At 40.5% G+C, this 21911-nt stretch overlaps 1 protein-coding gene across 1 annotated transcript in view; it reads left to right on the top strand.

Annotated features, from left to right (window-relative positions):
* Window positions 1-843: 843 nt before the first annotated feature.
* Window positions 844-21911, top strand: part of PCDH15 (protocadherin related 15) — a gene marked incomplete at its 5' end in the record, with an annotated part of 280224 nt that continues 259156 nt past the window's right edge. The window contains one exon of the mRNA XM_080347717.1: window positions 844-994. Within this exon, the coding sequence (XP_080203843.1) occupies window positions 844-994 (151 nt within the window). The remainder of the gene's footprint in view (window positions 995-21911) is intronic.

The raw sequence follows: 21911 nt of genomic DNA, 5'->3' as shown, positions 1-21911 counted from the left end.
GGTAATACTTTTTTCTATTTAATGTACAGTCATCACATGTAGTATATATGCTTTTATATATTTTAAGACTACGCCTATGCATTAGCAAGCTCTGCATGTACTGCTTTATGTCTTTGAACCTATCTTTTGAGTAAAGCAACAAAATCTTACTTATTTTCTTTCGTTATTCTGCTCTGCTTCCATTGATGACTGTAAACTTTTGACTCCAGACTGGCAATATGAGGGTAAGATGGCAATATGTAACTTCCTGAACATTGCTCGTCTGTTTTTAGTTTTTATTTTCCCTAGAAAGTTATTAAAATTCTGTTCACTCTCTTTGATTAGATCCTTTTGTTGCAATTAAATTCAAATTCTGTTTGTTTCTGTTGTGAAGCTTTAATTACGATTTATGCCTTTTAATCATTCCTTTGTTATTTCTTTGGGTTAAATTACCATCATATTATCTCTGTCCTGAAGGATTTCTTCACTGAGATCACTGGTAGTATCTCTAGAGCAAGACAGGAGCAAGTTCATAGTGTAGCCATCAAACTTTATCGTGGTGGGATGTGGTGATGGTTCACTTCAATGTGTGTGCTCGTTAATGGGAAGAAACTCTCATGTAAGAGATAACAGAACAAACTGTGTTCAGTTTTTGCTGTTTACGTATTTGTTTTAAATATGGATCAGCATCTGGGGTGTTATAAATCCTCTGTCATCAGGTTCTCCCTTGCTTTATAAAGCTGATCTGAGTAAGGGTTAAGCAAACAGCTCAGATTTTGATCCTCTGTGAGTGTAACTTAGCTAGCAGTTGTAGCTTATACAAACATCGTGTTTAAGCAAATACCTGTCTTCAGTATACCGATTATGCCGACTTGTTTTAAAGACAGCAACAAAACCCCCAAGATTCTTCTTCTTGAACGAGAAATAACTTCTCTTTTCATCTTTGTAGATTGCAAATTGGCCAGAACAGGTCCTCCAGCCACAATAGTTCCCATCGATGAGGAAAGTCGGAATGGTGAGTGCACCTCGGTTCTCCGCGCTGTCCTTTCACTTCCCCACGGTGGCTGCTCGTGGGATAGCGGCGTCTCCGTGTCCACGTCATCGAATCATCAAATAGTTTGGGTTGGAAGGGACAATCAAAGGTCCTGTGGTGAGCAGACCCCTCTGCCTTGCCTTGCAGGACTGGGCTCTGGGAACCCATTAAATGGGGAAAGGCAACAGCGACCCAAAATGTTGAGAGATGTCGTATCTTCCTGAAAATCATACTTTGTGATGACTGTGATCTTTGACTCCAGACAGATAGCTCTTTGAATGTGTTTTAACAGGTATTTAGACTACAATTACTTGTAGCAACAGTCGTTTAGCTCCCTTGTTGCTAGTATGCCAGCTTATTGTTTCATAATTCTTATGTCAGTGTGATGTTACCAAGGGACAAAGTGCTGGCCAGCCTTTGTTTTGATGTGACTAGATACGGCTGAATCCTCCTTTCTCTGGAGCTTGCTAGCAGTGTTAGTGCTGCTGTCTTCTGGCTCTCACATGCAGCTTTTAGAAGGTTGCTTCTTGTTTTGCTCCAAGTTTAGTAATGTAAGGTTATGGACCCCTCTGAAATAGCAGAATTTGCTTGCGTGTAGTCATGGAGATTTCAAAAGAAAACGAGCGTCTCCTATAATATCGTACAGTTCTCTAATTGTTGATCTATTGTCTTAGCATTGCATTTATGCAGCATGCTGTAACGTGATGAAATGCTTTACCCTATCAGAGTTAATGCTTTGGACAAGTGGCTGTAATTCCTGAAAAAAAGCTACTGCTCTTTCCCAAATTTTATTTTGTAATTTATTATTTTTTTTTTTATTTTAACCTCATAAGCTGGATTTTGTGTTGGTTATTTTTTTAACCTGGTAAGCTAGGCAGAGCTGTGTGCTGCATGTGGTTATGATGGCTCATGTATGGGTGAATGAAATGGTAAACTCAGTCCAGGTCCTGCTGGTCAGTTGGTTGGGTTATTTTGTTTTGGTTTTTGTTTTGTTTTATTTTGGGTCTTTTTGGTAATCCAGCCTGAGTGCCATAAACTTAACTTACACAGTGCAATACTGATTGAAATAGAAAGCTATATCACATTGATATTGCGCTTATATCAAATGAAAACCAAAAACCACACACACACATACACACAAATAGCCAGACTTTTTTGTTTTCTTTCAGGGTGCTTAAATGGTATGTGATCACAACATCCGTGATAGGTCTTACTCTTCAATAGCAGAACTTCTGTATGTAATCTGTGCTGCAATATTAGTCAAATATCATTAAAATATCTTAGTATATATGGTACCTAAATAAATATGTCAAGAGTCTTGGATCAATTCTGTGGGTTTTTTTCCAGTGTGTGTACTATAGAAGGAGTCTTGGGATTTGATGCTTATGAAATAATTGTATCTGTAGCACCTTGTTGGGAAAGGCTCCAAGTATTGTTGATGATACATGGATAATGCTGGCATGTTTTATAGCACTTTATTCTTACATGCTAGCAGCACATGTCTGGAGAATGTAGGGTGACCAACAGCCCAAACTAAGGCTAAATGCTGACCACAGAGTCATTGGAAATATAAACACAAAGGCAGAGAAATAAAAAGCTTTCAGCTTTCAAATTGAATGGCATAATAAATTTATTCTCCAGCTTTTTAATGCTTGATTCAGTGTTTGCTAAAACACTGAATTTTTGTTCAAGTGTTACTAGTTCTGCAAGAAAGATGGTTAAATTGAATATGGTGGGGAGAGATGTGAATTTCCTAAGAGCTTTGCATGTGTCTGCGATCATTTAGTTTAGCTGTGACGAACCGTTATCTCCCCATTAAAGAAGTCAAATTGGAAGTAGAAACTTCAGTTGGCATTGTAGTTAATGGGAACAACACAGCTCATGTGTAAGTCACAATATGTGTTAAGTAACTGGATCTCATGCTCGGCAGTTGGAATGTCCTTAAACCTTTCCTGTCTCTGTTGAATTGGGAACTTGTGTCCATGGACACACACATCTGTATCGGGGAGTTAGAAGACTCATCATGTAACATAGTGTTACCCGGATGTTTTCTGCATGCAACTGCACCCATATTTTTCTTCTTTTGGCCTTGTTTTGTGGTCGTGTTCACCTGGTTACACAAAATGTTTATAGGTTGTCTCCGGCTATGCCATCGGTGTCACAGAATATTAATACACAATTGGTAGTTGTGTTCTTTCAATATGCTGATATTTTGGTTTCTAGACAGCCACTATTGTATCCTAATGGGTGCCCTTTATTTGTGTGACACTTGGTTTTGGCTACAGTACCGATTTGTGTTCTGCAGCACTGCCCTCGGCCTGTTTCCTTATGCATTTTACACTGCAGCTATGCTTGAAACGACTCGCAAAAGCAGCAGACAGAGCTGATTCCTCACCACAGGACCCCAGTGCATTTACAGAACGACCCTTTACACTCGGTAGAAATGGTTTGGTTACCAGAGCTCTTCTCTTGTAGCCTTTCATCGGTCCTGTGTGTGAACCTGTTTAAATCATAACAGGTTATAAATGAGGCAAAACAGCTTCGCCACCAAAAAAAAAACTTTTAAAAATTGTGAGCTGGGAACAGACAGAGGACATGAGGGGTAATAAGGAAGGTCAGCTGAAGCAGCGTGTTGTGACAAGACAATGTTTTAGTGCCAGCTTTTGATACTTTGGGAGCGTTGTTGTGTTATAGAGCATGCAGCCTGGAAGTAAAATCACGGATATTGATGCCAGGATAAACAGGGTGAGTGTATTTTGCTCTGTGTGTGAATTCACTAGAACGCTTTATTAGAAAATGTTTTGAATGGTTTGCCATTCAATCTCAAAATCGGCATTATATAGTTGCTAAAAGTGATAGAGAAGCTGTAGTGCTAGACATTTGGATGGTAAGCAGAGTATATGTTATACAACACTTGAAACGACCGATCCAGCTTTGTATTAGAATTGCCAATAGATGAAGAGAAACAATCCATCTATTTTTGTTGTTAGATATACAATTTTATGTCTCTAGATCACCTAAAGTATGAAACCTAATGAGGTTATTTTAATTCTTTGCACTACACTGGAGCTTCTACAGGTGTATTGTTGATGTTGGACTGTCTCTTCTAAGGTTTTAGAATGACGATCTCAAAATAATAGCAGGGATGACACCTCCATGTGACACTTCATTCATCCAGTGCATGTATTCTTGGAGTTCTGGTAAATGAATAAACAGAAAATCCTCCTCTTTAGAGAGGTATCTTGAGTTCCACTGTGTTGAATGTTGCTTCTCAGCACATAGAGTTGAATCATTCCTAATATATAGAAAGTCTGGACATAAGGAATATGTCCAGACTGACCTTCAGAGATCTCCTGGAGAGATCAGCATGGATAGGAGGAGTAGATGGTTTCCCACTCCTGGATTAGTACATCTTTATGTCAAGTACTTTAGGTATGTTAGATCCACAGTCGTGTTCCTGTTGAAGAATCCTAGAAGGGGTGAACTTAACATTTCTTAAGGTACAAATGAATTATTGTTTTCATTTTTCCTTTGTTTAACTGAACGGGTGATAGTACTTGAGACCGCATTAACCGTAAAATTTAACGCTTCTAGGTGTTCTTGCCTATCCTAGGCAAATCAGTATATGTTGTTCTGCAAACAGGTGGGAAGGAGCTTTCATGGCTGGAGGTGGGTTTGGTATCGTTTTTACATCTTTTCACCCCCTGTGCTCTCAGCAGCCATCTCAGTGCCATCACTGTACAAATCCCCATCGCTGACTCCCTGCGGTGGGCAATTAAATGCAAAATAGGATACAAATATGCAGGAACCCAATCTGTGGTTTGGTTTGTTTGTTTCATTTTGTTTGGTTAGTTTTTGTTTCGTTTGGGGATTTTCTGTGGTACTATTGGAGGAATTTGTTTTCAGTTTAATTGAATGTAATGCTGGAGCAATGGACCTGATTACTGAAGCACATCAACCATATCACCGCAAATTTCCATGCACTATTTAAACTCATTTTTCAGGGGCAGTTGATAGTGATCGAAGAAGAATGTCTCTAGAGGTGCAAAGTCTGTAGCCTCTCTTCTGAGACGGGCTTAAGTGCACTAATACATTTCCTATGAGCTGTGTGATATCTTCTGAACAGCCATTACTTAATAAAATTTTCAGTGACGACTGGTGTGGGCTGGAATTGAACCAACGAGCCTTAAAGATGAAGGGTCCTGCTGTCCATCTCCTGCGTGGATCGTGCGCTCATTCCAGTCTGGCTGCCTTAATTTTGGCTAAGGGGAAAAATTGGTTTAGTAAAGTAACACTTTTCTGCTTTGGGAAGCCGCTGTGGCTTAACACAAGTGTATTGAGAAAAGCATTTCTTAAGGCTTCTGGCTCTGTCATCTTTTCTTACTTTTCTGTTCCAGAAAAATGGTGAATTGAGGATGAGGAAGACCACAGAGCCACACAGTGCTTGATGTATCTTTATGAAAGAAAAGTCATCTTGGTTTTACTGTTTCCAATGACAGTGAGAAAAATGTGTCTCAAGTCTGGCATGTTTGTGTAGTTGTGGAAATGGAAAAGAAACCAAGCTGTAATATACCACAATTTTGTATTGATTTTTCTTACTTCCTCGTAAGAGTAGGTTGCAGACTCTTCACATTTAGCTTTGACTAGGTGCACTATTTCTTTGGGAGCAGTTAACAATTTAATTTCGGTAATGGACAAAACCCAAATTATTAGTGTAGGTGTTGTTGATCATTCATGTGAAATGTTTGTAGGGTGAAAGCGCTTTAGTCGCTTTCCAGTCTCAGTTATGCAATGGTCTGTATGCCTGTCTGTCCACACATAGACATTTCTCACATCTTTAGACAATCTTACAGCTGCCTGAAGAATTCATGAATGTTTCTCACCAGCTGTGGAAAGGATTCCTTTTCAAATATATCTTCACCAAACTGCAATCTGGTTTCCATAGCAATGAAGACGTGGTATGCCGTTTGTATGTAGGGTAAAGTGTAAGTTACCATAGCTGGTAAATAAACCTTTAAATGCAATATTATCTTACTGTACAGGGGAAAGAGGAGATCAATTAACTTGACTTCTAAACCACTGGTTGTCTTAATTGTAGAACTGATTGCTCTCATTGTACAGATACCACCACTTTCTCAGGTCTCACGTGTATATCCGAAAGTGCTTAAATAAGTCGAGATGCTTGTTGGCTGAGGATTGCAGATTAAGTAACTTCTGTCAGAAGAAGTTACCCTTTCAGGATGTTTTGGACCGATTCTAACCAGAGGAGTGGATGTGCACTGATTAATGCATGCCACATGGCTGCTACTTAGGACCAGAGACTGAATTTACCACATCACAGAGTGCTCTGTGTCCTCAAATTTCTCCATAATGGGGGAAAATTGGGTAGTGTGCCACAGGTTAATAATGTATTTTTAGACTATTCTGCTTTTTTGCATACTTGGTTGCCAGACAGCAAAATTTCCCTCTTTAATATTCAGGGATACAGCTCATCAAGAATAAGGCTTATTTGGTCTTAATCAGCTGTCCCAAGAATCATTATCAAATGCAACAATAAGAATATTATCAGAGCATAACAAATTTATATTACAGGAGAGGCTAAATTGCCTGGAAGAGCGTAGCTGCTGTTCTTGGGAGGTAAGAAGGCTTAGAATTGAGCAGATAGAAAGGGCTAAGCGCAAGAACTAAAAGTTAGAAAATGCTCTTATACTCAGCTCATAAATGTCTTCAACAAGATAGAATATGGAATATTTTTTGTTCTAACTTGTAGTTGTGTTTTTCCTCCTGTTCTTCATGTTAGCAGATGGCTCAGACGTGTTGGTGCTTAACTTGCTGTTTAAATCAAAATGTAAACTAGTGCAGGAGAGTATCGCTTCGTAGCTGAGAACTTGATTTAGTTAATAAATTCATGAGATGAAAAAAGAGGCCTAAATGTATGGAAATTATTTTTGTTTTGTTTGGGCCTGTTTGTTCATTTCCATTCTGAAGTTGTACATTCTGAGGATTTTGGTGTTAATGATTTCATCAAAAAGTCATGAATCAATTTGGTGTCTAATGGTGGTTTTATACCATAGATTTAAATTCACACTCACGTATTTTTCATGGAGGACAAATGTATAAAGACTAAAGAAGCTGTAAAATGGCTGAGCTTATTATTCCACTTCTATTCATGAGCACAGACACCAGTAATGGCCGGATGTAAGCGCAGCTTTTGTTCAACATCTCTACAATTCTCCTTTTTCAGTAGTTTTTTTTAAAATTATGTCTTTTAAGAAAAAGTGAAAATACCAAAGAGCAGGAAATAATTTTGGGTGGAAGAAAGGGAGGAAAGAAGTTGTCTCTTTAGAAACTCATTAATTTATTCTTAAGGGTAGAAAATACATTAAGTGACAGAGTTGGAAGTATTTGAAATACTTCTGTGCTGTAGGAGCAATTAGCAGATCAGGCAAGTACACAGGTCTTCCCTAGTATTGATGTTTAAAATGCCAAAAATTGGGACTTGAACTCCATTGTGTGGTAGGTGCAGTTTTTGCATGTAATGATTATGCTCTGTAACACTGAGGCCTTTTCAAAGTGTATTTGAGATTAACTATTTTAGTGGAAATGTTCCTCAGAGTGATCTAAAATTTTCAGAGCAGCTCATCTTTGACAGTTTGAGTATTCAGAATAAATTATTCAAGTTATGATACTCGATCCATTCATATTCCCAGGCTGTCAGTTTGCCTTTCAGACAAAGAACCGAATATTTTGGCAATTTCTTTCGTACAATTTTGAAACACTGAATGTCATTTTACTCGCAATATTCTTTACCTGTCTTCTCCTTCACAGTTCCAGTAAAGCAGTGCAAGAATAGGAGTATTTAAGACATTTTAAGCCTGCTTAAAATCAGTTTGCTTCTGGGAAGCGGGAGGTGACTACTGTGATCAATCCTCTTGTAGCAATTGCAGAACTGTTGTGTCGTGCTTTGTGTTTTGGTGTCGCTTTACTTTGGAGTTACTGTTTATTAACTAACACATATACCCACCAGAGATGAACAGAGAGCTTGATTTTTTTTATTATTATTATTATTATTATTTTATTATTATTATTTTGTATTCCTTACAAGCAAAGAGGGGGTACCAGCGAACTTTGGAACAAACTAGTTTTGAAATCCTTGTTCACAGTGCATTGAAAACAGAAGCAGAGTTTCTTCCCGTGGCATGGTTTTGAATGCAGAATATGGTTAGCACAGGTTAGGTGTTGATCTGCATATTTCATGGCATTTTGTCGTGGCTGGAAGTGCGTACTGTGAAAATCTCTCCAGAAGCAGGACTACCATGTATGGCTTAGCCCAAGAAATGAGACAGTGCATGTAAATATTGCTGTGCCTTACTTCCACCGAGTGATACTGCTTTTACTGGCACAACTTGCAAATCTTGCCAACTTCTCCTTTTGTGAAGCCTTTCCCCTTGTGGAAACATGATTTACATGTTGCACGCTGCTCATCTGGAAGAAAATCTCCTCTCCGGAGCGTGTCCCTGTCACGGTAATGGGTATTTGTTACTGTCACACCACCCACCAACACGGTGGCTGGTCTCATTTTGTGTTCCCTGCCTCCGCTTCCCATAAGCAACCGTCTTGCCCTGAAGGGGGAATTGGTGGCATTTACATGGCTGCCAAGACAAACTAATGGCAGAGCCAGGAATACTTTTAAACATCTGGTAGCAAAGGGACAGGGGGAGAAATATTTTTGCTGAGTTTCATGTAAGTACAAAACAGAGTCCAAGGCAGGAATAGGGGTTCATAGATGTAGGTGAGCTCAGAGCTCCTCTGATGTCAGAGTGAACAGATCTTTTGCCTTTTGGGGAATGGCCTTTTAGGTGTGGTGCTGTCAAATGACCTACCCTGCAGTTCAGAATCCTTCCCTCCTTCTTCATCCAGCTCTTTGCAGCTCTGCCCGTGCTCCGGTTCCCAAAACCTCTGTTCTGATCCTGGAATCATCTGTTCTTACCTACTCGGGCCCTATTAAGCGGAACGACTCAGGTCCCACAAAATTTACCTCTTGTTCCACTCAGACCTGTGTATATTCACAGCATGTTATTAATTTCTGTATACTTTTGAATTGCAATATTTACAATTAATCCACTGTTTAGCTGATTTTTTCCCATCCATGTGAACCAAGATGCATTTGGACTGGGAAGAAGCTGCAGGCATTATGTCCTCTTTGTGCTTATACTGTCATGAAATACTTTCACTCCCCAGTAAGTGTTAATTTGGTGAAGTTGAAATGATCCACGTGCTCAAATTCTGGTGGTGGCTTGGGACATTTTAATTAGGATTCTTGATAATTTTTTGGAATCTGTTTTATTCCAAGCTCACTTCCCCACCTACCCCAGGTAACTTATTTGAAAGAAGAAAACGATCTGTCTGTTGCAGAGCTGCAGTAAAAATTCTCTCTGATCTACAAAAAGACATACTTTTGTTGCATATAATAAGTTTCTTAAAATACTAATTTGAACAGTTGGTTTCAAATCTTGTTTCCATGGTAGTAAAGACAGGTAAGGTATTCAGTGCCTTTTAAACTATTTTACTATCTCTTATTTGCAGGAGTCCTTATGATACACCTTCAAAATGTACAGGGAGTTTTGGTCTAGTTTTATCCATCCAAAATACTTAAATATGGAGATCCAACATCATTTAGTGGAAACTACATTTGTCAATAGGTATCTTTAAAAAAAAAAGAGCTTGTAAATGGTCACATCCCAGCTGCCTTGTTTTACTTTGCTCTTGCTGTAGAGTTTTGTGTCTTTTCAACACAAAGTACCTTTTTCTTCCTCAGATTCTCACATTTTGAAGCAGGTTGCTCTGAAAAGATGAGCGATTTTAGCTTTATTCCAACTCTAAAATGCTAATAACGCTTAAGTTACTGCTTGTTTTGAACAGCAGAGTGCTCGTGACAGTAAAATAATTCAAGAAGTTGTTTGATTTCAAAGCTTTGCTTGGCTTGAACATAAGTCACATTCGTTGATTTATTTTGTTACCTGGTCACACGTGAGAACTCCTTGTGTCCTTTTAGATTTTCAAAGTCATGTTAATCAAGCCAGCTCTAATATTCTCTTTTATTTCCTTCGCATTTGTCACCATTACTGCTTTCTGATCAAATATTTGCTGCTTTTATTCCATGTTTTTCATCGTAAGCCTATGCTGTTTTAAGACCTGTCTGGATTCGTTGCCCCTGTGTAGAAGCCAGGTGGGTTATTGTTATTTGTGGTACCGTAGCGGAGGGGCCGTGCCTGTGATACTGAATGTGTTCAGAATAAAAATGTCAAAATGACACCAAACTCCTCCAGAGTGTCAGGCTTGGGGGCATAAATATTTTTTCTTTCCATAATTATTTGATGCCAAGTTCTAAATCAGCTCAAATGTATATTAGTTCTTTCAGAAGAATAATTATACGTGGCTGCTGGCAGGCATTAAGTTTTATTTTTCGGGATGGTTTATGAGACCAATGAAAAATCTGGCACATATTGCTGCTGAAATGCACTACTGAGCATTTGTATTGGGCCTTTTATTTTGTCACTGTCACAACAAGGTGAAGTTTAAAAGAGCAATTCTGTGATAAATTATCTTCCGCACGAAGAGTTATAATAGTTTTGGGAAAGGGCATCCCCGAGGAAGCCGACAGCCAAGGGAACCACCAAACTTTTCAAGCGTGTCTGTGTGTTTTGATAGCGCTTTATTTAATATATATATATTTTTTTTAATTACTGGTTCCCATAGTTTTGCAGCCTGTGGGTTGCTCCCTATGTCTTTTTCCATGAGGTCACTTTGCACTCTGCTCACCCCATAGATCCCTGGGGAATTCACACTGGGCTTTGCCTTAATCTCTTCACTCAGTTCACCAGCGATAGTCATATATCCCTCACTTGGATTTCCTTTTGCATTGTGTTGATGGAGCTTCCAGGGTTGTTTTTTTGTCTTTTTTTTCCCTATCTTTCCCTTATCTAGTTATTCTGTGGTTTAATTCTATTGCTTCGAAGCGATAGAAATTTCAAAGCAGAAATTCCAAGATGAAATTTCTCAAAGAAACAACGAGTGGGTTTCACCTCACAGTACCGATTCTTTGCCACTTCTTTCTCTGAAGGGTTCATTCAGCTTCTTTTCCTTGTTTCCTTGCCCAAAATGCTCTAAGTACGTTAGTATTTTGTGTGGCTTTGCTCTTCCTTATCGCCTTGTCCTCTGTTCCAGACGGGCTGCTCGTGTGTGTCACACCAGCTGCAGTTGTGGAGGGGAAGCGTGTCCTTCGGTAGGTTGGGTCCAGCTGAGTGTCATCGAGGTGCCAGTTCTTTTGAAGCTCAGGATACGGTTCTTTACTAAATACATACACAAATTTCTCCAAGCATTAAATACAGTTAATTCATTTAAAGACACAGATAAGAAAAAGACATTGAATACATACTAGTACTCCGGTTTCTCTCAGCATTTCTTTACTTTTTCTACCTCTAATTTTTTTCTTTGTGGATCTGTTCTTTGCAATGCCATATTTGGCATATTTTCAAACAGGTTTTGATCCCTTTTCCAAGGGAATCCAGTGGCTACAGTGTTTTAAGAGATGAACGTTTTTCTTACACTCAGCCTTACAAAGAATATTTGTTATCTTTTTTATCATTGGACCTTTTCTTGAGTAGGAGATTTGGAAGCTTGTTTGGTTAATATTGGCTCTTGATTGGATGTGAACCACATGGACGTGCTGCTTGGAATTAACTTTCTGGACTGGATTTCTTTTATTTATTGTATTTTATTTATTTTTAGTAACCTATGGGTCAGTTACAGCTTTAACTTTCAGTTTAACAGAAAACACTGATTTTGAACAGGGACTTAGACTAGACGGCCTCCGGCAATCCCTTCAGAACTTACTTATCTTCTGATTCTGGGCATACACTAAAAACTGCCTTATTAGCAAGCAGGATGCTTTGTTTGTAATGCAAATTTATTTTAATTATTTGCATCTTTTGGGGCCATAACATTCTACAGTCTCCTATGTTGATTATTAAGGAAAAGAAAAATAAATGAGATTGTCTGCTCAGTCTGGTTGCTGTTTACTTTCCTCTTTTACCAGCAGCTGTTAGGAAGTAATATTCACTTTTTCCTCCTCATTGTTCCCAATTTGTTAAGATTGGAATTGGTACAATATTGAGACATAGTAAACTTGAGTTTCTGTAAATATCACCCAATATCTAAGCTTGCTTGAAAATCTCTGGATCAAGATGTTATTGAGAGAGACAAGATTTCGATATGTTAAATGACTGGCGATGTCCCAGGGGAACTTTTGGCTGTAGGTTGGAATAACACACACCTTGTGGCTGTTGGCGTTTTGGGGACATCCAGAGAAGTTTATGCTGTGGATTGTGGAGGACAAGTGGAAATGATTCATCTTTGCCCATCGTTACAAGTCAGAGCAGATCATCTTTTAACTCCTGACATAGTTGAGAGTCGAAGTACTGAACGTTTTGCTCATGATCTTATTTGCTCATTTAGCACTGCTTAGAAAAGCTTTGGGGAGTTAGTCCAGAACCTGAGCCCTCTATGTGCGTATTTTTCTACATATTTGGGGTGTTTGCTGCATTAATGGAGGGCATTCATATGAGATTAAGAACAACACATGCTGTGCGTATCTGGTGCCAACAACCTCCAGGCAAAATTAATTCGTAATTCAGGGCGTTTTGGTTTATTTGAATTGGATAGTAAACTACAGTGTCCAAAGGGATGAGACCAGCAGAGCTCAGCATCAGGGATGTTCTTTCTCACAGCAGAGGAAAAGCTGATATTTGAAAGGGTTCAGGATTACAAATGTCGCTATAGCTCAACTGAATTCATATTCATAGGGGTCAGTATTTACTCTATGCTTTTAATATTTTTTCCAGTTTAAATAATGCTATTTTAGGAAGTAAATACCATTTTATTAAGATGCTAAAAATAAGCTGGCTAGGTGAATGAGATTTTTTGCATAACACTTGGGATATAGATGGGAAATGGAGAAAGGGCTCAATTAAGAGCGAAGGCTTTGATCAGGACACCAGGAAGAGAAAGCTATCAAAATCTACTTGACCTGGCCATCAAAATATATATTAAAAAGAAAAATGTTCTTCAGCAAAGAGAAAAAAAAGTATAGATGAAGTGGGATGGCTGTGCTTGAGGGAGAGAGTGAAGGTTACAGGTGGTCTGAGATATTGGCTCAAACCTAAACGCGCCCTTGGCGTGTGTTGAGATGGAGGAGGCAATGGAAAGGGCTGCATTTCAGTGGGTGAAATTGAGGGGCTCTCTGTCCCCCGTGCTGGAGGACCAGGAGGGAAAGAGGATGATTTTCATCCCACAATAGGGAAACAGTTGATATGTGAAATCACAGGCGAGATGATGAGGATTTTAATAAATCTTTCAAGCTTGGCAATAATATATGATTGGGAAAATATATTGGTATATGTCTTGCCTGAACAACAACAAATACAGTCTGCTATTTTAAGCAACAGACATTTAAGACCTGATTTCAATAGTACGTGAGAAAAAGTAAAAGCATGGCAGGAAATACAGTCTAGGTAAAATGAATACGCTGCTCCATACCAGATGTGACGTTAGTCTTACAACTTCCTAGAACAGAAATAATAGTTTAAAACAAGGTTTTGTGCACAGTTGTGGATGAATGAGAAAAGGGCTGCAGAAGCAGCAGCCCCAGTGCTGTTGGAGGGAGGAGATCTGGTTTGGGCCCAGGCGTTTTTAGCAATGGCAGCAGGAACCCCCACGTCTAGTCTGTTCTCCTGCTTGGTGTGAGACACGATTTCACCCGGTGCTTTCCGTAAGAAACCTGAAATGGTTGGCTGCAGGAGCATCGTGTTTACGCCGCCTGCGTGGGGGGGAACTCGACAGATGCCAGTTTGGCTCTTGTGCTGCTTTGCACTTTAGGGTATCAAACAGCGTTATTAATAAGCTGTATTCAGAAGTGTCAGAACTTATCCTCCTTTGGTCTTTTAATATAAAATTCTCCTGCCAATCCTGGTGGCTGGAAATCATCTGTCTGCAAGAGCTTTCAGGCAAACCTTCCTCCTCCCAGTCAGGCTGCCTTTATAAATTATTGTTGTCCATGGCTGAGAGCTGGCTGTGGAGCCTGTTCCAGGTTTTTTGCAACATATCTTAATTCCAAATAGTTTTCTCTGCTCTGAGATTTGAAAGCTGAAGCTTGCCTATCTCCAGAAGCATCTACTCACCATATCAGTTAATTTATACCAAAGACGGTCACTCTTGTACTGTATTTCTTCTCTGCATTGCACATTGTCGAGGGTTTAGATTACGGGGTGACAATAAAACCCTGGCAGATGTATTGTTAACCTCCTCTTCCTCTTCTTCCCCTTTTGCCCCCTCCCTCTCCCCGCTTCCCACTCAGGCAATCAGGAGGGAAAGAAGGACAGAGAGAGGAGAGTTGGAAGAACTAAAAATGTTTTACTAATGCTACTAATAAGAATAGAGAAAATAATACAAAATATACAAAACCAATCTTGAAAGTCCCAGCAACTGCAGAGCTGGCACCCGAAGTCCTGGACTGGACTCTGCAGCCAACCGGAGCTGGATTCAGTCTGTCACTGGCCTCAGTTCACAGAGACAACTCGCGAGGTCCTCTCCTAATGTTGGCCATAAGGAAAAGGGAAAAAAAGAGAGGGAAAAGGGACGAGATCCTCGTGATCTCCCACTTTTCTATGCAGTATTCACGTGAATGGGATGTTATATACAGTTGGTCAATTTCTTGGTCACCAGTTTCTCGTTGCCTCTCTGGCGAGATGTCCATCCATGCTTATCGATAACTTCACATTCCATTGCTATGTTCACCAAAACATGTATCTGATTCTCCAGGAAAATGCAGCTGATATGAAGCTTTAGCTGACAGGCAAATTCACTAAAAGAGAAACTTGTTTTTTAACAAAAGCAGGACACATGTCATCTTCTTTGGGCAATGACAGGCACAGCTTTACAGCAATAAGCAAAGAGACAGAAAGCTCTGTCTACGCTGAGGGGCACTCAGAGAGAATGGGTTTGTTTCCTGGCAGTGCGCTCTGCAAGATTTTTAAACTCTTTGTTAGGCGTTTCACGCAATTTAATCTGATAATAAGAAGCTGCTCACTGAAGGCAGAAAAAAAACTGTGACCAAATGGTTGATGTTTGTGATGTGATGTTCTATGCACTCACGTACTCCCACTTGTCCTTCTTTTCTGTGGGAAAGAAAGAGTTTTGCTTTTTTGATTTGTGTTCTGAATCGGATAAGTACAAGTCCATTTGTCAGCAGTTTCGGCTTTACATACTTAATAAAGGATTTGGGTTTTTTGGTCCTATTTAGAACATCTATTAAGATTGCTTTACCGACTTAAAGACTGTTTCTCAGTAGGACCTTAGGATGTTTAGGATGTCTAGTGTTGGTATATCTAAAGGGAAGAGTCCTTGAAGCCATTAGTGTCTTCTCCTTGCCTTCGCTCTTCCATCAAGGAACACACTTGACAGTTATTTCTCCTACTTTTTTTGCAAAAGACCAGTAAGGCTCTTGCAGAAAAGCCTTGAAAGAAGAAAATATTTTCTTTCCAACAACATTTAACTCGCATTACGCTGGACTTTGTGCAAAGGCACATGCATTTTCCTGTCAACCTGCATGTGCAGCAAAAGCGGGTGCATTTTCGACTGGGCAGGGATCACCTGCGTTTTTGGCATGAGGTGCTCAGGGACAACTACCCCACGTTATTAAAACCCTTTCAAGTACAGCTCCAGCAATGACAGGATCATCAGCTCATAGTGTATTAACATGTCAAACTTGCAAGGCCACCGTATAGAGTTTGTTCTGTGCTTTTTTTGAGCGTTAAAAGCTCCTGTTGAAGCGCCACGAGGCAACGTTTCTTTTGGAAGTGTAGGCCTGTAGTCAACAGGGGCTCAGAGATGCCCCTCCAGGCACTTTAATTGATTTCAGGGTTGAAAAACTAGTTATCTTAAGATAAATACAGAAACAGAAAATTAAATCTAAACTAAAATATAAAAAATATAAATATAAAAAAATAAAAAGCCCGATAACAGTGGACTGCAATATGTAGGCCTATAAGGAGCACAGAGTAGCCATCCTTACAGAGCTCTCAGTCTATCGAGATCTTGAGTATTTTTTTCTTCATTGGAATATCATATGATACTAGTTGTAACTATTTTCTGTTATTTTGCATTTTTTTTTTGTTAATCTCATTATAAACCATAGGTTTTTCAGCCACCTTTAGGATAATGGCAGCTCTGTAAAAAGCACTTACAAGCACCTTTCTTTGAGCAGAATGTATCTGGAGAACACGCTTTGTTCCGGTCCCTACAGACCACTGCTTGTTATACATTAAATGTTAAAGATCTCGAAATGATCTTTATTGCCTGTCGTTGAAAGCTATCTCATGCATTATTTATCAAACAGTAGGTGAAGACTTCAGCCTTTTAATAGTAATTGAGAGCGGTTGGAATACAGGATTACAAACAGTTCCTGAGCACTAGTAAATGCCAGCATGGGAGGTGGATCGTTGGGACCTGTTTCCCATAGTTAATTCAAAATAAATATGCTTTATTGGGCCTCAGTCAGCACAGAGGGGTAGAGAGGAAATAAAGCTGTATGTTAATACTGCTGCATGGGGGTTTTGCCTGCTTATGTTTTACAGTAGTTGTCTAAACTACATGAACTGCAGCACTTTCAGTGTGAGATAATAAGATTAAAGATGCCTTCTGTGGGTTGCACAACCGGTTCGGTACGGCTGCCGTGCTTTCCTGGAATTCAACATCTTCATGCAACAGTTTCTCTGGATCAACTGGGGGTTTTAAGTAGTTTTAACAACGGGTACAATTAGAATTATCTCATGTTAATCAGCTGAATCCTTTGAGGTCAAGGGGAGCAGTGCTGACGCCAGAGCTCGCAGGTGACCGCTCAGGCCTGAACATAAAAAGCACCTTTTAATGCCCAATTTTAGCTGTTTGTAAACAGACAAGGGTGGTTACGAGGTGTGAAGCGGTAGGTGTTCGGATTACTAGTATCAGTTGTATTGAAAAAAAATGAACATTGGAGGAGATGAGGAAAAAAAAATAGCTTTATACCCATGAACTGTTAATTCAGTTTGATAGAGCTGAAGCAGCTACATAGTGATGCCTCATTATTTTGAAATTGAATAAGAGGTTTCCTTTCATTAATCCTTTATTCTCTAGACAGATGGGAATCGGTAGCTGCTTTATTTCATGGGCAATTTTGCCCAACTGGCAGTACACTGAAAGTTACTATTGAAATATGGTGTGGCGTAGCTGAGGAAAAAAAATATACCTTAATTTGAAAAATGTGCTGCCTCATTTTTGGTTGATGCGTTTATAATCGGTGGTTAAATCTATGTTTGTTTTCAGTGTGGATGGTTGTATATCTAAAAAGGTGCCTGGTAGGTGTCAGTTGTAGGTATCTCGAGCTGCAGTGTTTGTGTGGCAGGTGTCGGAAGAGAAACTGGATAAGAACGTGATAAATCTGCCAGGCCGGTCCTCACGTCCCTTCTCCAGCGCCCAGGGCAGATCTGCCCCTGCTTGGGCTGAGCCGGGAGGGATTTTGCTGCTGCGATTGTGGAGAAATGTGTAAATCAGAAGTGGGGAACCTGCTCATTCTGGATGAAATGTAGTTTATGGCTTCATTTCATATAACCAAGGGCTGTTTTTTTTAGAGTGTTCATGGCATAACTCTTCATTTGTCACAGAAAAGACAAGTGAGTGCTGTTTCTGTGGCCTGCAAGTGGTGTTCAAAAGATCTGGTAAAGAATACTCTCTGTGCAGCCAATTTAAACAGAAGTCGGAGTGGTCCAGGCTATTATTTCTTATCTTCCTTTTAGCTGTCTTCTGCTTTGTTAAGTGTTTCATATCTTGTGTGTGCTGGATTGGTAAACATTAAAATACACGGCAAACATACATTTACTCTCACTGGAGTACTGATTTGCACTGTCCTTTTCATTCTGCAGCTGGACATAGCCTTGGAACTTTTTGTACTGTTTCTATGAGTTCCAATAAGCACTTAAGCAGGATGAGCAATGTGACAACTGTGGAATAGCTCCATGTATTTTGAGTTCCAGATGTCGGTCCAATTTATTTGTACGTGACTGCTATCTGTCAGGTTAACTGTGCGTAGAAAAGTAGAAGAAGCAAGCAGTGGAGTCAAGTTAAGCCTCGCACCCTTTCTTGCTTCATCCCATCAAAGGCATCAGGGTATTAGCAAAGAGAATGCTCTTCCAGCTCAAGTCAAAATGTAAACCTTACTGTGAGATGAGAATGAGGATGAGTCTCAGAAGTGGAAAATAGAAAGCGCTATAGCTGGCTGAATAGATTATAAAGTTGCTGTAACCTTCTTGTCTCTCAGAGGATATCCGTATGCAGTGCAAGTTTTATTTTTCTGATCATCATGTAACAACACTTCTGTTAATGAACAGTCCTTTCATGTTGTTGATAAATTGCTTGAAAAGTTAAATATTCCTCTTCTAAAAGAAGATAAAGCTGCCTTGTTGTGATGGTGAGAATCCAGTCTTGGTGGACTGTTGTTCTCCATGGTGGAAGTGGGCAGCACAAGTCTGATCAACGTCAGTCCTCAGTCTCTGCTTGATGAAATTGGGGGTTTAAAGCATTTCTTAAGATACCAAAGGTTTTCTGATGTGGTCATTGATCCTCCCTTCTCTCTGTCTCCTTTTGAAAGACTCAGATTAATTTCATTCTGTGAGTTAGGGACACCAGGACTCCAGACCCATTGGTACCGCTTGGCCGTGCTAACACCAGATGCCGTGGTAACAGAACCCGCTCGCGTTGTCATTGTCATTGTCACTGTCCCCATGGTTACGGAAGGACAATGTCCTGTCTCCAGCAGTGAGGGCAGGAGGCTGCTGGAGGGAAATGGGCCTGAGGACGCTCCAAGTCTGCAACCGTCCCCATCTCCAAAGGAAAGAGGTACCGAAGGGGCTCTGCAGCACCAGGGTGGTGTGGTGGCCAACCCATCCTACTTAGGACACACTGAATTTCCAAAAAGACCTGGAGCTCTGTGTTTACTTGTGGCTCATGCAGCAGCTTCCTCCTCATTGCATTTTGAGAGCTCTCGGCTGACTAGCTCTTAATCCATTTAACTTTCATCCCGTTTATTTTCGTAGTTTCATAATCAGCTTAGGTGGTATGAGGCCATGGAAATTTCGACTTAGTAAGTCGCATTCCCTTTTTCCAGGCTTGCAATTGAGCTAAAAATAATACAAAGTTAGTTATTAGTGTTTTCCATAAGCCTGCGGTAAGAGGCGTAATTATATTGCTGTAGCAGTGTTTTTTCCTGGGATCAACATTTAGCTGACGCGTGTGTTCAGTGGTTTAAAGAGCAGCACAAGGTTTGCATCCCTGTGTTTCACACTATTGCCCAGTGATGTGAGTGCTCGGCTGGCTCTTCTGAAATGCCTCCACACGCTGGCAACAGAGGCATAGAAGTGCCGGAATTGCTTTGACATCGCCCTCTCTTAAAATGTAAATAGTATTTTGTCAGCATCTTGTGACTAACTCACCTTTTACTACTAAAAAACAGTTGTATATTTAATAAGTGCTTCTGAGTTTTCTGTCCTGTGGACAGAGACGTTAAAAACCAGGTTCAAATGTTTTGCTCTCTATCAAACATAACACAAGATCTCAAAGCTGCTTTCGGGGGCTGAGCTTAGTTAGGCGCAGAGTTCTCTCGGGGTCCCATGTTTCTCTCCCTGGTGCTGTGAAGCGTTCCCTCAGCCTCCCATTAGTTTCTTCACCTCCATTAGCATTCAATTGCTTCCATTTGCTGGAGTGTTTTGCTTTGTCTGCTTTGCCTGATGCCACTTGGTTTTGCTTTTATTTTGTTTTCTGATTGCTGCCTTGAGGGTATTGAGCCTTTAGGGCTGCATGTGAAGGGACTTGAACACAAGCCCTATGGGGAGAGGCTGAGGGAGCTGGGCTTGTTCAGTCTGGAGAAGAGGAGGCTTAGAGGTGAGCTCAGCACTCTCTAGAACTACCTGAAGGGCAGTTCTAGCCAGATGGGGATTGGTCTCTTCTCCCAGGCAGTCAGCAATAGGACAAGGGGCCATGGGCTTCAACTCTGCCAGGGGAAATCGAGGCTGGAGATTAGAAAGCAATTCTGTGCAGAGAGAGTGGTCAGACGTTGGAATGGCTGCACAGGGAGGTGGTGGAATCGCCGTCCCTGGAGGTTTTTAAACTGAGATTGGACACGGCACTTAGTGCCATGATCTAATAAACGGACTAGAGTTGGACCAAGGATTGGACTTGATGATCTCTGAGGTCTTTTCCAGCCCAGTCGATTCTGTGATTCTGTGATTCTATGTCTGTGTAACCTCTCAAAATTAAGTGGAAAATCCATCTTACTGTTTTGATGAGAGGTGTCTGTTACTCTGCTGTTGGTTACCAGTACCTGTGGGAAGGCTGCGCTTGCCATGCTACCACAAGTTGTAAAGGTTTGCTGATGTTGTGCATTGGCGCAAGTTTATATGTCGAAATTAACTTAGATTAAACGTGTTTTACCTTGCCAGCAAAAGCGTGGCGGTATCTTGAGGCCCACATGTTGCCTAAAAGCGACAGGTGTCTTTCAATTTCCAGTCGCTCCCTTTCCCATCGATAGGTGAGATGTTTGATCAGTGGCTGCTGCTGGAGCAGGTGCTTCCCCACCTTACTACTTGAATTTAAAGGTTAGGATGAATTGAATTTTAAGGTTATGGTCATTTGTTCGGCATTTGAATTTTGTGGCAATCAAAGTAAAGCATCTTGTGCCTATCTTAAGTAACTTAAATTTGCCCTTGTACTGCCTTTTTGTGGACAGTGTAATGACTGAGATAGGCAAACCTTAGCAGCGGATTGACAAAGGGTTCAAAGAGTCACACTGTCCTCTCAAGTGAGATGAAAACACAAGTCTGGCACCAAAAGGGGTGCAAAGCCAGCTAACCAGTTGTGACAGCCCTGTCCTCTCTCTGGTCATCTCTTGTCACTGAAAGGTACAGCTGAATTAGAGATGGAGATTGTTAGAAGTGTGGGGAAAAATCAATAGCAACGTATATTAAAAATCTTGAGATTCTTGAAGTACAGAGAGGAGATGACACGGCAAAAGCTTGTGAAAGGTGAATAAATAGATGTAGTGCAGCACGGACACCACTGCCCATATGGATGAGGTCTCTGCTGACTGCAGAAGCAGCTCAGGGCAGATACCGGGATTGTTGTTGCCCAAATAAATCAGAGAGATGCAGCCTGGTGGAACAGGTGGGTAAGGCTGCCCAGTCCATAGGATGAAAACGTGGCTGGCATGGGCATCATTCCCTGTGGTAGGGCTTTGCTTCATCTCACTTGACAGAAAATATTCATTGCAACTAGAGCTGCTCCCCCTGCTGTGTGTGTATTTGTGGGGTTTGTGCCTTTTCTCCCTTTTGTTCCTTTGGAAGTGACATTCTTCATCGTTTCATCATCAGCCGGTGTGATGGGAGGGACTCAGATTTCTTTTGAAGGTGGTGGCAGATTTTCATCTTGCCAAGGAGAAAAGTTTTAACAATGCCTTGTCTTCTGGTACTAAATGTCTTTGTGATCCTGATGTTAATCATCCTCTTTAGAAATCTTTTTAGACTTGTTTGGTGTGTGGATGCACACGGGGACAACATATACTGAAGTGTAGTGGTTAATGGCCAGAGACTGGTCTGTGTCCTTTGGTGTTCGTGCAGTTCATTTCCAACCAGAGACACATAAAAACCTCCTGATTTGGGTTAGCAGATTCTTGACTGTTGTCTTACTTACAGGCCAAATGAGCAATAGTTGAATAGCCAAAATAGAAAGGAAGATATGTTCATAAGCACTGAGGGGA

This window comes from Nesoenas mayeri, assembly GCF_963082525.1.
Source record: "Nesoenas mayeri genome assembly, chromosome: 7".
Lineage (NCBI taxonomy): Eukaryota > Metazoa > Chordata > Aves > Columbiformes > Columbidae > Nesoenas > Nesoenas mayeri.
Note: the sequence above shows the minus strand (reverse complement) of the source record. Positions and strands in the feature narration are given on the sequence as shown.